Here is a 16,981-nt window from a genome sequence, read left to right as displayed (position 1 = left end):
TTATTTTATTCAGACAACTGTGAAGTTGTGAACATATATATCCATGCTGCATTTCAAAAAGCACCAAAAACATCCACAGTTTGACGCATGGACTGGTTTGATGACAAAACAAACCTGCCTTTTTCGTTTATATTCAAATAGCAAATTACAGTCAATTGGCTAAGTGGTGAACTGAGTACAGCGTTAACAAGAAATAACAAGTTTACGCAATAATAAGAGGCTATTAAAACAAAGAATATTGATTGTATTGTTACAATTTACAAACAATCAGTTTATTCTCCCTATTGAGTAGCCTATTGTAAAAGCAGATATGCATTGCAAGTTAGTGACTCAGCGGCAGTGGCACAGCACTAAATCAGAAAAAGCTCTGTGATGGCAGCTAAAGTGAATGAAGTGCTGTTCAGTTGCGAATAAAAGACTAAGACTGGTAAGAATTGTATCGTTAGGCTGTATCTAGAGCGATTCTTGACTAGGTTACTAATTAGGCCTACTGGTCATTTGTGCCTAAAATGAGATTTTCAATTATGATTACAATAATATGTTCTTTTTATAGCAGAACTCCCACAGCTGACAGTGTAGGGTAAAATTGCATTTTACAATGAAAAAAATTGGTAAATTCTTTTTGTGGTTCTTGTTATTTGTTGTGGCTTTGTTGCTCCTTTGCACTGCAAGAACGTTGATGTTGACATTGACCCAACCTGCTCCTCCAAAACCTTGTAACTTGAACGAAAACGAGGGCTACATCAGTGCTGGTGATTCATGGCAACGTTTCAAAGGAGCTTTACAATTCCGCACTGAATCATTCGCACCTCACCGTTACAATCGAACGGAACTGAAGAATCTAGTTAATTTTCTCATAAAAAGTAAGCAGGTAACACAGTCAGCTGTTATTAACTCTTTCCAATAGCTATTATTGCAACTTAATGGAAATCACTCTCAGTCATTGTATTGCTATGGACTACCCGTACACTCGTACAGTGGAGGGTAGGAAATCAGCTTATATACAATATGCAGCTTACAGTTTGTTTCTATGTATCTTGTATTATCGTGGTCACAGTACGGCATAGCCTAAGCTCCTAACCAGAAAGCAATTTAGTTTGTCGTCCGTAAACGTTGAATCAATGTAAAAAAACGACTGATTTGTTGTCTGGGAACATCATAGCCCATACGTCATAGCAAAACATAGGATATACAAACAGTATATTTTTACAGCTCAATGACAGGAATATTTGGCTCCGTTGCGGGGATTTTTTCGATAATATGTGTGCTGTGTTGTACGCCCATTGAGTAGGCACATATCGTTTATGAGCAAAACGTCTATACCGACTAGCCCAGTGGTTCCCAACCGGGGGGGAATTCCCCACTAGGGGGGGAATTTTGCAATTTTCAGGGGGAAATTTGGTTTTAGGATTGTAAAGTTTTGTAAGCCTAGTAAGTTGGCCTAGACCAGAGCTTTTAAGCGTTAAGGAGGGGCCCTTAACTCTCGATTATTTAAATAACTGTGCACTGACATGGATGCAAACCATCACGTAGGCCTACTTCTTTTACATGCAAATACTCGATGGCTTTCAAGAGGAAACGTAACCAAGCGAGTGTTACAGCTCAGAGACAAGCTTAAATTATTTTTTGACCTTTAAATAAAATGGGAATTTGTTTCATTGCTGAATGATGACAAATGGATTAGATTCCTTGCTTATTTGGTTGATATGTTTGGTCCATTGAATAAACTGAATCTGAAAATGCAAGGGAAAAACACCAATATATGATATATATTCAATCGCCATCTCCGTTTGAAGCAGATTGTGCATCAACATGGGTTATCTGTATCCATGCGCCATTGATATATTGATACCATGGGAATTTACAAACTGAACTGCTTCCATGCTCGCTCAAGGCAGGTTGGAAGAGAGTGATTCATTTATGTCACTGTCATTAAGAGATTGTCTTAAGGTACTAAGAAGGCTCTGGTGGCCTGATCGTGGAGAGACTACGTTTTGTCTGGCCTCTACCTTTCGACCAGCCTGACTTGGGTGGCCCTTCCGGGAGAAAATAACAGTAGGCTACCGCGCAACATTTAAAGATGCTTTCACTAGCAAGCTTGATGATTGAAAGAAAAAAGTTAGAATTGAACCATGGCCACCTGGAGATGCGGCCTGATTTGTCACATTTTGCAGATTTTGATTACAGCTACTGCTAGTGCTTGACTGACATTTTTTGAGATGTTTTTACTTTTTGCGGTTTCTTAATGACATAAAACTTTTTTGTTGCCTTGGGGAAGCAATAGCAAATGAGAAAAAGTAAATTAAAAAACGCAAAATCAGACTGTTCTTGAAAATTAACAGTCTGACTAAAATCTTCGAAATCAAATTTTCTTTGTTTTTCAACATGTGAGGATGTTAAAACCTATTGTGTCATCTGGGGAAAAGAAGAAAGAAAGCGTAAAAATCTAATTTTTAGAAAAATTTATTTAAACGTTCGCCCAAAGTTAGAAAAACCTGGAAATTTCTGCAAAATGTGACAAATCAGGCCGTATCTTTAGATGGCCATGAATGAACAATTGAATATGTCACCATAGAAGTATCATCGGTGCTGGTTGCTGACGGCAAAGAACAAGTTCTTCCAGAGTTAGAAAAATAATTGATTTTGCAACATCTCACGGCATTAGAACTGGAATTTATTCGATATTTTCGTGAAATTTATGACAATGAGCGTGATTTAATACGAAATTCATTCACATTGTTGATGGAAAAACTTCCCGATAAATTGCAGAATGAATTTTAGAATTATTCAAAACGGATTCTTGGCACAAGAGACTTATACAGAGAAAAAATCAATCTCTGGATTTTGGTCGTTAATGTGTAATTCCTATCCCAAAGTGGCAGAGAAAGCTATTCGAAGTATTCTTCCGTTTGCTTCCACTTATCTATGCGAATTATGCGACTTATCTATGCGACTTATCTATGCGAACTCTTGCAGATGAAAAGAAAACAGAGAAACAGATTAGATTTGGACAATGATATTCGTTATGCTCAGTGCCGGATTAAGAGGGGGGGGGGGGGCGGACTGGGCTGAAGCCCAGGGCCCCCACTTTTGGGCCCCCACAGCTGGAGATTACTGCTTTAATTCGTATCTCAAACAAGCAAGGGCGGCTCACCCATATGTGCTGCGGTGCTGCAGCACCCCTGCCCAACCCCAGTTATTCAATTTTTCTTTGTTTTTTTTTAACAAAAAACATATTTATTTGATACTTTCATATCCGAAAATGGTACGGATTACGGGTCAAAGTTATGATAATGCTGCCAATATGAGTGGCAAGTATAACGGTCTTCAAGGTCTTCTGCGCGAGAAATATAGTGTAGCTCATTATGTCCCTTGCACAGCACATTCACTTAATTTAATCGGTAGCCTAAATGTCCTGTAAAAACATGCCGTTCTGCCGCTGAGCTTTTTGAATTGTTGCAAGGGTTTATTCATAGCTCGTCTCGTCTACTCATCGTTGGCAAGTCCATCGAAAATTCCTAGATGGTTTACCTGTTTTGAAGACATTATCTGATACAAGTTGGTCAGTTAGATATGATGCAGTTCTTCTTCTTCTATCGAGTCTTCTAAAGTTTGTTGATACCGTACACCACAGATTGACACATTCTTCCGCAACGGAGTTATACACTGACAGGTCCCACCTACTGCACCGGGTGGCAAGCCGAGGGCAAACAAGAAGGTGATCCGCTGCATAGGCGTAGCCAGTGGGGGTGGGCGAAAGGGGCCATGCCCCCCAAATTTTCCAAGTTTGGATTCCAAAGTTGAGCCCTTTGTTGAAAATGCAATAAAGTTTGTAGAAAATTATATCGTTTTCCAAGACATCTGGCTATTAACACCCCCAAGGACTTGTTTTAGACACACAGAAAAGACACCAATAAATTTTGCAAATCGTAAATCGCGCAAATTTACGCGATTTACGTTTCTTTGAACTAGGCTACTGTAATTTGTGGAAGCAATTTCAGAATGGCTTACTCTGTTGGGTTTTTGTGTAGTTATTGAGTTTTTGTGTAGCTGAGTTTTTTGTGTTCTCTAATTTTAGCCGCAGTTTTTGCGCGTTCGTGTGTAAGAGCTATCTTTAATAAGTTAATAGCTGTTTATCTGCTAATAAATTTCATACAAATATTACCCTAAAAGTGTTTTCAGAAAGCGCTATAATTCATTATTTGAGTGTAATTTTTCAAAAATTTTCCGGGGGGGCATGCCCTCGGACCCCCCTAGAATACGCGTGCCTACGGCACGCTCTAACCCCCTACCACTTTTATTACTTCAACCCACCAGGATACGCCACTGCACATCAAGTGGCGATGGCTTTAAATCAAACACTTTGTTGTTCTCTTCAATTCATCAAATATTTGCTGGCCCCCCCAAATTTTTTTCTGGCTACGCCACTGGTCCACTGTTTTGGGCTCAGTGCCACAGATACATGCAACTGGGCCCGTGTCGTCGCCCCACTCCACCATTAATTTTTAGCGAAAAATGTCACTTGATAAGGGCCCCCACTTTCAGCTCAGCCCAGGGCCCCATAAACCCTTAATCCGGCCCTGGTTATGCTCTTTCCAATATTTTTCCACCACGTTCATGAGTTGTCGAAACAAAAAATCACAAGCTTCACACAAACTGTTACATGCATTGACACTTATATTTTGAATGTTGTTGGCTCCAGCTCGTGTCCGATCGAATTTGGCTTTGGATGGTGATGTTATATGCGGCTTTGGAGGCCCAGTCTATGATTGGAAAGACGTGGGAAAAATCACAATGTATGGATGGTGGGGGACGTGGTAGTTTTAGCTTTTCTAGTGTTTCGTTTTCATGGGCATTTTGTATCTTTTTTTTTTTCGAAAATTTTTATGCCTTCCCTGGTCCTTTTTCTCCATAGTGATCTGTCACTATAGCAAGTTGTTCCCATGAATCCAGATCAATGTTTGTATGGTTGAGGGAGACTTTCAGCTGGTTTTTGTATCTCATTTTTGTTTGTATTTTCTTTGAATAAAATACTTTTCAGCAACGTTCTTTATTAATTACATTATTTTAGCATGACAAGGAATATTACAGGCTATAAAAAGCTTATTACTAGTGAAAGTTTAGTTTATCTTACAAGACTTAAATTATGTAATGTAAACGAGTTTTTTAACTAACTAAATTTACAGGGGGGGAATTTAGATTTGAATATTGACTAAAAGGGTCCACCGGATAAAAAAGGTTGGGAACCACTGGACTAGCCTATCACATGAAGTCAATGACATTGAATAATAATGAACTAGATCTTAGTTTGCTGATAATGTTGCTACGTTACGTTATGTTTCATTGAAACGAAGCAAAATTCTTTCAAAAGTTACCGAAACTAAGACTGCTATGGTGAGGGAGTAGTTTTGTGCGGTTTTCTTTGTAGATTTTTCATGAAATGCCGCTTCGATTGACGTTTTGTTCTTTGGATGAGGCATATTGTGCATATTGTGAACCTTGAAGCTTTAGTCTACCTTTTCGTTGCCTTCACACAGACTTCATAATTATGTTTTTATTAGTACGATTCTGCATTTATTTAATATATTGATTGCTTTTGTTAAATTTGACACGGTATTCATTTTTTTTGTAAATTAGTAGGTTTCTCCATGGTCTAACTCACATCATTTTCACCAGGTTATCCAGCTGTGTTTCAATGTCCTTTCGTTACACACGAAGTGGTAAACGACTACAGTCTTTTGATTTCCGTTCAAGGAAAGAACAATAAATTAACCCCTTACATGATGATCGCGCATATGGATGTGGTGCCAGTCATTCAAGATGAATGGGCATATGATGGTTTTGGTGCCACAGAAAGCGAAGATGCTACAATGGTGTATGCAAGAGGAGCGATTGATGACAAAGGAAGTTTAATAGTAGGTCCACATTAATTTATTGTTTGTAATTCACAAAACTGCGTCAGCTGATTGAGATTGTTGTCATTTGTTTTAAGTCTACGTTGTAAGTCTTCAGTTCTACGAACCGACCACATGCCAGACCGCAGTCGCTCGCACCAACGGATTGGTGACGCGACTCATCTATTCGACTGCATTTTTGAATGGTGAATTAATTTTTTGTACTACAATCACAGTATTTGGCAAAGTTGTGTGTTGTATTAATTTTATTGCCCAAAGAGCAACACATGGGCCTATTTGTTTTCAATAAATGCTCTGACTAAACGTTACTCACATTTTTAGGACTGAAATCTTAAGTATACTGTCTTTTGAATGTCAATATTGTAAAAACATTTAAAGCTGCATTCTCATCGGCTAAGCTTGTCTTATCGTTATAAAAAGAGTAAACGTAGCAATGCCGCGAAGTGGTTTGCTATGGTTGTGGTTTACTATGTAAATGTCGCTGTTGTGTTTGTAGAGTCAGCTTGAAGCTTTGAATTTTCTGATTTCAAGAGGAATTCAACCGCAGCGAGGATTCTTTTTGGGTTATGGACACGACGAAGAGGTGGTCACGATCAAACGTTCTAGCTCCTACGCCAGTTGGACGTAAATCGTAGCGCCTTATTTGTAATTGAAGTAAAGTTATATTAACAGCATTGGTATTATGCCCCGCAGTGTTTAGCTAGGTTACTTTTGGTTAATTACTTAGTAAAGCCACTTTGGAGCTTAATAATGTGTTTTTTTTTTCAGTGGCAGCATGAAAAGCAAAGCTGAGAAAGATATTAATGAACGGTGTTATTTTAAACTTGTGTCCCAGTTTACTTTTGTAGGCCTATTCATTTATCCAGTGCTTGTAAGGAAAATTTGAATCGCGAGTTAAAACTGTATTTAAAAGTTAAATTTATTGAAATATTTCCAGCTTTTCAAGTTTTCAGTGAAAATTTATGATCGTTCTAACTACGATTTCAAAAGCTTTAAACGTGTGAATTTTTTGCTACGTTCATTACCTTGACCACTTTGCTGAAAATAATGTTCCTAATTTTTGTTTAAAGACATAAACAAATCCGTTTATATATTCAGGTAGGTGGCCAAGATGGAGCTGCGCATATCGCCAAGAAATTAAATAGCCAAGGAGTGAATAAACTCGCCTTTCTTGTGGATGAAGGAATTCCAGTTGTTGAAGGTCTTTTTCCCGGATGCGACAAAGACATTATTGGGTGTGTAAGCTATGCAGTCCCAATCTAGTTTTTTTCATCGCATACTGAAGTGTTTAATTCATACTGTTTCGTCTGTTTGTTGAAATCTATCAAGGTCGTGGTTTGCCAAGGTTTATAAGGAGAATCTTGAAACAGCGATGCTGTGCAACGTTCCTTTTTAACCTCTTTCATATCAATAATCTGAGTTTTTTCGCACAGGCTTTTCCAATTACAACTAGATTTTTCACATTTTGCACTTGCACATTTTGCACATTCCACATGACCTTCAATTTTAAACTGGCCTGCTTTTATAAGTTTTTTTTTTCTATGTAAAACTTCGAGTTGTGAACGTGGTCTGGTTTGCTAATATTTATCAAAGTTGTTTATGATTCCTTCAGTTTCATTGCGCTTCACGTACGATTACAGGAACTACAGGGATTAGAAAAAAGTGTGTAATGCATAAATAGCGCGAATAAAGTGAATTAAATGGCATACGAAATCAATAGGCCTGCAACAGCAAAGGCCTTTAATATTTCTTTCTCATTTGCTTTACGAGTGGCACGATGCAGCTTCCCGTTAGAAAAACGTCATCTAAAGAAGCTTTCCACTGGCTCCATGTCAACAGCTCAGTAGCCTTATGTGTGAACGTCGCTATAATAGCATCTGGACTGAAAGCCGAATGCTAGGCCTCATCTTGCAAGGCAAACACTAACAGGATTGCCATATTGGCAGTTTTAACGCCAAATTTTATAAATTTGAACATTTTTTAATATGCTCGGTCGGCAGGCTACTTTGACTTTGGCATTTTGATATATTTTTGGCGTTTTTTAAAATTTTTCCGCATTGTAAATAATTCAAGAATTTTTGTTTTGATCAATGCGCAGTGGCCTATTAACAAAACATGAGGTTTGACAAAGAAACTTTTCCCGAATCTTGATGATGCTTTTCGTAATGTTGCATTTTGGGCTGATTTTGTCAACAGCATGATTACTACCATAGCCTGAAGGCTGAAGTATTGCGACCGTGCCATATTTTATCTGAAAATGTATAAAAAAACGTCAAGTTTCTAAAATTTGGCGTTGAAACTGCCAATATGGCAATCGTGTTTGAGGCCTGGCGTTTGGCTTCCAGTCTAGATGCTACCATAGCGACGTCCACGCCCTATGGTTTGCCCCAAGTATAGAGATGCGAGTCATTTTTGTGCTCGTTTTTTTGCACCAACAATCTGTCTAATATTTAAATGTTTGAACAAAATTTGTACTTTTGCTTCTCTGAAATGTTTGTTCGGAAATAATCAAGACATCGATAAGTTACCAAAATAAAACTTCGTCACTAAACTTTTAATTGAAATCTTCTTCTGACTTCACCAATAATTCAAAAGGATGCGTAGTGTGATGAAATGATAAAATCAAAAAGTAGAGCGCATCACGCTAAAATTGGCAAATTCAAGTTTATTAAATTTAAATTGAAAGAACTTGAACTTGTCAATTTAGTGTGGTACTGTCTAATTTTTTATTGATAAGTTAACTTGTATCAGTCGACTAGACTGTAGATTCTCCAATTAGGACGATGCACTAGCAAGTGCGAAATATATTTTCTGCTACTGACTACTGATCCCTGTTACCTTAGCAATTGAGGTTTTAGCTTCTCCAATTAGGCTTTAAAAAACATCATAATACTTCATATAATGCTCATCATAATAGGCTGTAGACAATGAAAGAAATGACAGAAATAAACAAACTTATAAAAGAAATTAAGACAAACAACGAAGGAAGTTGACTGTTAACATGGTCACCACTGGGACCGAAAAGTCCTCATCCTCATCACTGGTAGCAGTAGCACTTTAAGTTCGGTGGTTCATTGGTACTATTTGCTGAAACGACGACTAAAAAAACATTTTTAACCATCCATGCCCATTGCCCAAGTATCATCTGCGATTCTAAATCGTTAGTTTAAGAAGTGAACAACTTAAAAGACATCGTTCAAGCACAAGTTTACATGGGCGATCAGCATGCATTTTACTTATGAAAAGTTGATTTGTTATTGAGCCACCTTGTATGAGACAAATTTAATTCAACAGTGAAGTGGCTTCAATGTATTGATATCAAGTCTGTAGTATCCCATTAAAGATACTTCAATTCCTACTTTGACTCTACAACCCTGATTGATATTTATATGATTACTGAATAATCACGGTTGATTATAAGGGCTGGTTTCTGATGACGTTAGCTTCTGTCATTTTCTTTTCATAATCTGCAAACATAGTAGCAGATTCGAAAATGCAAACGTTATTTGAACAGGTATGGAATTTCTGAAAAGGGCGCTCTCACCTTGAATTTATCTGTTCACATGGAAGGAGGACATTCCTCCATGCCGAAGAAGCACACAAGCATTGGAGTGTTGTCATCCGCTCTTGCAAAGTAAGCCTTGCCGTCATTATTACCGAACACACCTCGATAAGTCTCATCGACACAAGTGCTTGATCGATTGCTCTACTGTAACTGCACACTGCACAGCACATTATTTTATACCATACTTTTTATGAGTGTTGAACAGGCTGTGCAGATTTTCCATGACATTAGTTTGACATTGGTCTTGAATTATTTTACGATGGTTTTGGACCATATGTTTTGTGAGCTATTTGGCGAGCTGATTTTCGGAACACAACTATTCAAAATATACCAATTCAACTTTCTCGCAATGGTTTTCATTTTTTTAAAGCATGACTTTGAAAGCAAATTATGTAATTCTATTTGAAAAAAACTTGACTTATGAAACCACATTCTGCCATTTGTGTTTTGCCACTAATGTGGCGAAAGCTCTGATGCTGGATAATATTAATATACTGTATAACGCAATATTCTCTTTTGACGGCTGTACCAGTAGGCTACTTTAGATATAAAATTGAAGTTTTGTGATCTACACAGCCAATCAATCAATAAACCTTTACATTTCCAATACTTCATAGATATCTGTATAGGTTACCTTGACTTGCAAATTTGATTTATTATATAAATTGCTAACCGTTGTCGTAGCTGGACACGCGTAGCAAAGGGGCGAAAGCGTAGTTTGCAGTGGCACTATTGGTGGTTGTGCTTATCGATATCACCGCATTGAACGGACAGACTGCAAACTTGGCTTTGTTTCCAATTGAAACTAAATTTTTGCTTTCGAATCTTAGGACGTTGGGCTCTTTTACAACTCTATTGCAAACTTCTACATAATCACGCTTCAGTGCTTTCAGCAGAAAAGTTTTTTTGTTTACATCGTTGTGACATGTGGAAACTTGTCCTCAGCAAAATTCGTCATTTCCGTTGTCAATTCGTCATTTTAAGACAATTGCTTATGCACATGTGGGCCATTTATTCAGTGTGAAGGTTACAGCTTTTTCTTTGCATTTGTGGGCAGCACCAATCATCTGTAGACTTTGAATCAATGTAAAACATTTGGCCACGAGCCTGCAAAAGAAACCTCGTGATGTTAAGAAACTGTATTTTCTTCGTATTGTCATCATTTCTTGAAATTTTATTTATCTAAATGCTATTTGCAATTAAGTTATTGCAAGTTATTACACAAAAGCAGCAACATCGGGAGTAAATATTAAAAATTAACTTTCAGAATAAAGTTTCACTCGTAGATTTAAGATGCAAATTGCATTTAAGATGTATTTTCGATGAAGATGCATTTAAGATGCAAATGATTACAAGAAATAAACAAAAAATTACAGTTTATTTGTTGCTACTTGTTTCTAATCACGCAATCTTGAATCAACTCCTGGCTAAATCTGGTTGTTGAAAAACACCGCTCACCTCTACCCAGGGTGTAATAAATTGGGTGGGCATAGTTGATGAAGGAAAGGTGGCCGAGAGAAAGGAACTGGCCATCCTACTCTCGTTAGTGCCGATGACTTGGTACAATGAGAACCTTATCTTCTCATCCCCCGATGCTTGGATCAAGTATGAGACTCAGTCACTCTTTTTTTACTTGATATGAAAAACTTTTTTTGCAAATGAGCAAGGATTAAATGATCAGAGCAAGTGTTGTAAAACTTTAGTTGCAATAAATTGATAATACGGTATTGGATAAATAAACATGATGATGATGATGAAACAGTAACACGTGCAAATAATTTTTTTCATGTCTAGAAGACGTCAAACCAAAGTGCAACATACAAAAACACGTGAATTTTAGTTGCAAAAAAAATTTTTTACACCACTACAGAAACTAGTGGGCGACTTTGCTTCAATCATTACTGCTGGCCGTAAACTTATGGGTTTAAACTTTTTGCTTACGTAATTTTGCATTGAACATTTGAAGCTGTGCAAGAGTTTTGAATGTAACTTGTGGCTATCGTACTTGAATTGTTGGTAAAAAATGTCTTGCTTTTTTATAAATACAGACTAATTTCTTTTCAGACTAGAAAATAACCCACACGAAATAATACTTGATGAAATGGTTGAGAGAATGGTCGATAAAATGTCGCTACATTTTCCTTTTCCCATGAATGTAATCACCTCAAATATGTGGTTGTTTAAGGTGTGTTGGGTTTCTTTTTCGATTGGTTCTACTGCCACTGTTATGCATGTTTTTATTACACTTGCAAACTGGACATGTAAAACGTAGATATATTTTACAGCTAACCACCCCGCCGCTTGATAATTCAGTGTTTCTGGTTTCACGTAAACAACCTTGTACTGATTTGCATATTGTTACATGATACACACAGCCTCTAGTCGCAAGGAGCTTCACAACAGGAGCTGCGGAGGGCCTGGTCAGGACAACTACGGCGGTCACAATGTTCCGTGGGGGAATAAAGTCTAATGTGATTCCACCCACTGCATGGGCGATCGTGAACCACCGAATCCATCCCAAACAGACGATTGCTGAGGCAAGTAGATAACTAATTGATATCATCAAATTTTTACATTGAGAGTATACGTCGACAGTCAGTGGAGTGGTAAAAGCAGTCAGTGGAGTGGTAAAAGCAGTCAGTGGAGTGGTAAAAGCATCGGGATGACGGTCGAAAGGACATCGGTTCGATTTCCATGAGAAAATATCGCTGCGTCTCAGCAAGGCAATTAATGGGATGGTTGATAGTGCATGAAGATTAGATTTAAGGCCTTTTGGTCCACTTGATGAGCCTAAAAGCTACACTAGTCGGCTTGCCAGCAAGTCTGAACTCGGTGTGCAAAGGACAACAGGCGTTAAAGCGATGCAAAAATAATTTTTTTTTTATTAGTTACAGATTTTCTTACCATATGCGCAGAGAAGAACAAGAGACTATATGAATTGTTAAGTGAATAAAAAATAATAACATTAGTCCAAATAAATAATAATATTTGCTCTTCAATGTCATTGCAGGTTATTAAAAAAGACGCTGAAATCATCAACGATGACCGCGTCAATATCACTATTTTGCGAGGCTATGAACCTCACCCTATATCACCACATGATGGCGACAAAGATCGACCATTTCAAATCATTGAGAAAACTATGCTTCAAATTTTTCCAGAAGCTGTTTCCACGCCAGGTATTTAAAAAAAAGCTTCAATCGATTTATTTGCAACCAAACGGCAATCTTCTTTTTACTGTTTTTTGTTTCAATTTATTGTTTTTCGTTTTCGTCTTTTTAAAAAAATTTTAAGCTCTGTGTGAGTTCTTGAGCGTGAGTTACAATATGGGCTGGATAGCAAAAATGTTGTTGTCTCATCAATGAAAGCAGCCGAGCTCAGAAAACTTGAATATGTTGTTGCCATTAAAGCTTTCCCACAGTGAAAATGCCTTTGCTACGAGCCTGCTGTTATTCAAAAACACTTCGAAGAAGCAATGGAAGTTGAATTCTTTTGAGTAGTAATTTACTTCGAGTGCTATCACTTCACTTGAATATCTTTGGGAAAAGTAGGTCTATTGGAGTTGTATTGATTGTTTGAAAAGACGCTAGTTATATCAACTAAACGTGAACTTATCCATTGCATTAGGTTTTCTTTAAATAGCGTCACACTTTCTGCTACAAGCTTCAAAAGTATTCAACCCAAAAAAATAATTAGTAGCCTACTTCAGGCAGGTTAGAGTTCAATTCCTAGTGGAGGAATATTTTGTTTTTAAACACTAAATCAAAGGAAAAGTTGAACAGCGGTTCCTCCTGCTTAGTGCGATCATTATCCAACTGGTGTGGATATTGCTGACTTGATTTAACTGAAATTATTTTTTAGTTCCGTTGATTGCGAACACCGACACTCAGCACTACTTGGGATTTACAAAACACGTCTTTCGCTTCATGCCTTTCATTCTTCATTCAAAGACTGAACTCCACAGGTGAGCGGAAGACATGAGTATACTCAGTGTTGTAACCGTAGGGGCGTAGCTAAGGAAACATCTGTCCCCCGGCGCAGTATCAAGGGGTGCTAAATTGATTTATATTGAGGACACCTACAAGGGACACTTATTCTAATTTATCTGCAATTTAAGTTAATTATTTGTCTGATTCTGGTCTGACTGGTTTGATTGTAACAATTTGCTGAACGCAGAATTCATGGAAGGAACGAACGTTTGTCTAAAACGAACTTCGAGTCGGGAATGAATTTCTTCTACCACTTGATGTTGAATGCCGATGAAGAGGACACGAGCAAGCGAGAACATTCCCATTCCTTTGAGTTGTGACGACCCATGTTGGCGTGTGGTCAAGCATGGGGGTTTATTTGTCGTGGAAAAACAATATGTCTTGTTTCTTTTTTAAATTATTAACGTAATTTACACATGTTCTATCTCTTCAAAAGCGCATATTGGCTTCAGTTGTACGTGTACAAACACGCATCAAAACGAAAGATTTTAATATAGGCTATTCTATAGGAAATTACATATATTGCTATTATTATTGTAATAATTATAATAGCAATAGGCTATATGTAATTTCCTATAGAATAGCCTACATTAATAATGATTGCTATTAATAATGCAAAATCCACCAGGAATCATATTTTAAGATCTTGTTATAAATTAAAGTGCAAACATACAAAACCCCTGAAAAACTGATTGCCTCAAGAAAAAGGGCATGCGTTTGGGAAAGACGGTTTGACTGCTTCATTCGTGGATTTGTTTTCAGTGACAGTCGGCCACCTGAGGGTAAAAACATCGAAAAATCACTTGTATTTGTAGCTTACTGTAGATGGCTCAAAATGTTTTTTTCGTTTGAGTGACACTTTTTGCTCAATGTTACAGCTCTTGTTACTGAGAAGCGGCCGATTCGGTTACACTCGTCGAACAATTTTCTCAACGGCTACTTCCTATTTCAGCAAAATAATAATAATCATGCTTTTATTTGCGCCCATTGCGATAACATACAGTACACTGCGATCACAGATGCGATACAACAGACGACAGGAATCAGCGAAGTGGCTTGCCATTAAGTGTCTTTGCCGAGACACAGCCGAGTTGCTCTGAAGCGGTGTCGAACCTACGTCCTTTCGAACGTCACGCAGACGTCCTCACCACTCGGCTACGCAAAACTCATACATAGTAGTGGCACAACTAACGTTTATGCCAGCGATTTTTTTCATAAGACAAAAGGTTGACGACCTAGTTAAAAGATGTAGCTTGGCATGTGGAAGTTTACCTTTATCAGTTATGCACCTAAATTCATACTAAGATCGTAATTTTTTGCTTTTGTGAAACGATGTATTGTATATGCAAACATTGCTGATAATGTGCTACTTCGTTCCTGACTTGCAATTAGTTGATGAAAAACGTCTTCATATAAATTCTGCGTATTATCGTTTTGGTGTTGCTTTATAGCCCAGCATACGTAAGCCCAAGAGTTGTGGCCTGCCGGCTTCGTTTCTAAGCATCGTAGGAAATCCCCATTAAACTCTGCTACAACGGAACAGTTTTCCTGAATAAAAATTTCTGGGTTTACAAAACATTTACTTCACAATGTGGATGACGTCATAGCATATGACGAAGGAACTGTGTTCCGAGAGCTAATGCAAACCACTAACCTACTACCACAGCGAACTCGCAGTATCAGGCTAAAACAGGCAGTAGCTTTGACAATGGGTCTAGGTCGTAGGTCTTTTGGATCCAGGATAAGTTTAGGAGCCCGCAAACATGAAGTAACAACAGCGTATCGGTTGGTTTTGAATCTTCATCCTCGGACTGACAAAGCCTTGATAGTTTCGCATACTTGTAGAGGCTCTTGACACAGGGCCGGTTACCGATATTAGCAGAGTAAAGTTTTCCGATTGATGAAGTATTGTTGCCGGGTGTTTATTCCATTCACTAGGTGCCGCTAAATGGAGAGCAGTCCTGAAATGCGTTGCTCAAGCGCACACCCCGAGAGCCAAACCAGCGCCGCGTGATCTTGAGCCGGGCGCGTAACCACTGAGCTAACGGGGCGGACGAAGCTTGTTTGGATACAGTGGGTTTTTCTTATGAAGGTCTTGATTTGGGGCCCGAGGATATTGATACTGGGCCCAAATTATCCTTTCAACGGCCGTGAAAACAGGTTGTTAGCATCTACATCGTGGAGAAAGCAACGATCATGCTGCGACCAGCAAAACTCAAGTTATTGCCAAATATATATTAATCACCCTAGCATAGCGATCCCCAGGGTGGGCCTGCGGGCCAAAACCGGCCGGCAAAGCGTTTTAATCTGGGCTTTCCTCAGAGTCTTCAATACTATTTTAAGTCTCCTACACTATTTTAAGTTTCGTATGAATAAATACGAGACATCGCAGCTAGACTTTACAGCGATTACACGTGCCGTGGGTGGTTGTAAACTGTTTACTTTTAACGTTGTCAACAGACGCTTAGGGCGGTTCTAAAGAGTTCGTTAGTTTTACAAGGTGCAGAGACCTGTTGCTGGTCTTAAACGTCACGTTATCTGCCTTACAAGACGCGTGGAATAGTGTATAGCACTTGTGTGGGACAGTGACGTAACCAGAGCCATTTTACGTACTTTTTCAAGGAGGGTTAACGTTTTAAGTAAAGTCACACACGAAGGGGATATAAATTGCTCTAAATTTGAGGGAAGCGCTAAATACTACACGTAGTTGTTCTTAAAGTTTTAAATGCTGCTGCAACATAGGACCATGGCTACCTAAAGATACGGCCTGATTTATCACATTTTGCAGAAATTTCCAGATTTTGCCAACTTTGTCTTTGGGCGACTGCTTAAATGAATTTTTTTTGCCTTTAAGATTTTAGTCAGACTGTTAATTTTTCAATAACAGTCTGATTGAGCGTTTTCAAGTTATTTTTTCTCATTTGCTACTGCTTCTCCAAGGCAACAAAAATCTTTTATATCATTAAGAGACAGCAAAAAGTAATAACATCTCAGAAAATGTCACTCAAACATTAGCAGTAAGCGGTAATCAAAATCTGCAAAATGTGACAAATCAGGCCGCATCTCTAGGTGGCCATGATAGGACTTGAGCAAAGATGAGCCAGCAAGATATTTCCCGAGTTTTTGTTGATATCAGGACTTAGGAAAGTAATAAAAATATTTTCAATGCAGTTCGCTATTGATGTCGAGTCAATGTCCAAACGAAATATATTGCAGTACAAAATAACTTTCTTTTGAAGACAAAATTTCCATGAAAAGACGCATCTGGAAATTTACCAAGAACAATATTTCCAAAGATTGCAAATCGTGACTGCTGTTATGTATTTTCAATTCGCAAATTGTCAGCTCGCCAACGCTGATAAAATCGCAAATTTAGCGTAGGCTACAACGTTCGAGGACTATGAGAAAAAAGCTTGTTGTTCAGTAAGCAATGATACCATGTTCCTTTCATTTGGAATACTCTTGCTGTAATATTGTAGCATAAGCTTTCAACGTTGTATTTATATTGGTCA

The 16,981-nt window shown here is 38.1% G+C and overlaps 2 protein-coding genes across 4 annotated transcripts in view; one reads left to right on the top strand and one right to left on the bottom strand.

Moving 5' to 3' along the window:
- LOC145782134 (uncharacterized) overlaps positions 1–16,981 on the bottom strand; it is a 71,320-nt gene that overhangs the window by 18,385 nt on the left and 35,954 nt on the right. The window lies entirely within an intron of this gene.
- On the top strand, positions 572–15,003 carry LOC145781979 (N-fatty-acyl-amino acid synthase/hydrolase PM20D1-like). The gene is made up of 10 exons (XM_082593696.1): positions 572–863; positions 5,677–5,915; positions 6,412–6,498; positions 7,014–7,150; positions 9,430–9,549; positions 11,545–11,665; positions 11,856–12,017; positions 12,491–12,659; positions 13,342–13,444; positions 13,657–15,003. The coding sequence occupies exons 1-10, from the start codon at positions 599–601 to the stop codon at positions 13,787–13,789; spliced, it is 1,536 nt and encodes a 511-aa protein (XP_082449822.1). The 5' UTR covers positions 572–598; the 3' UTR covers positions 13,790–15,003.

This window comes from Aplidium turbinatum, chromosome 13 (assembly GCF_918807975.1).
Source record: "Aplidium turbinatum chromosome 13, kaAplTurb1.1, whole genome shotgun sequence".
NCBI lineage: Eukaryota > Metazoa > Chordata > Ascidiacea > Aplousobranchia > Polyclinidae > Aplidium > Aplidium turbinatum.
The sequence above is the reverse complement of the archived record's forward strand: the minus strand, read 5'-3'. Positions and strand labels throughout refer to the sequence as shown.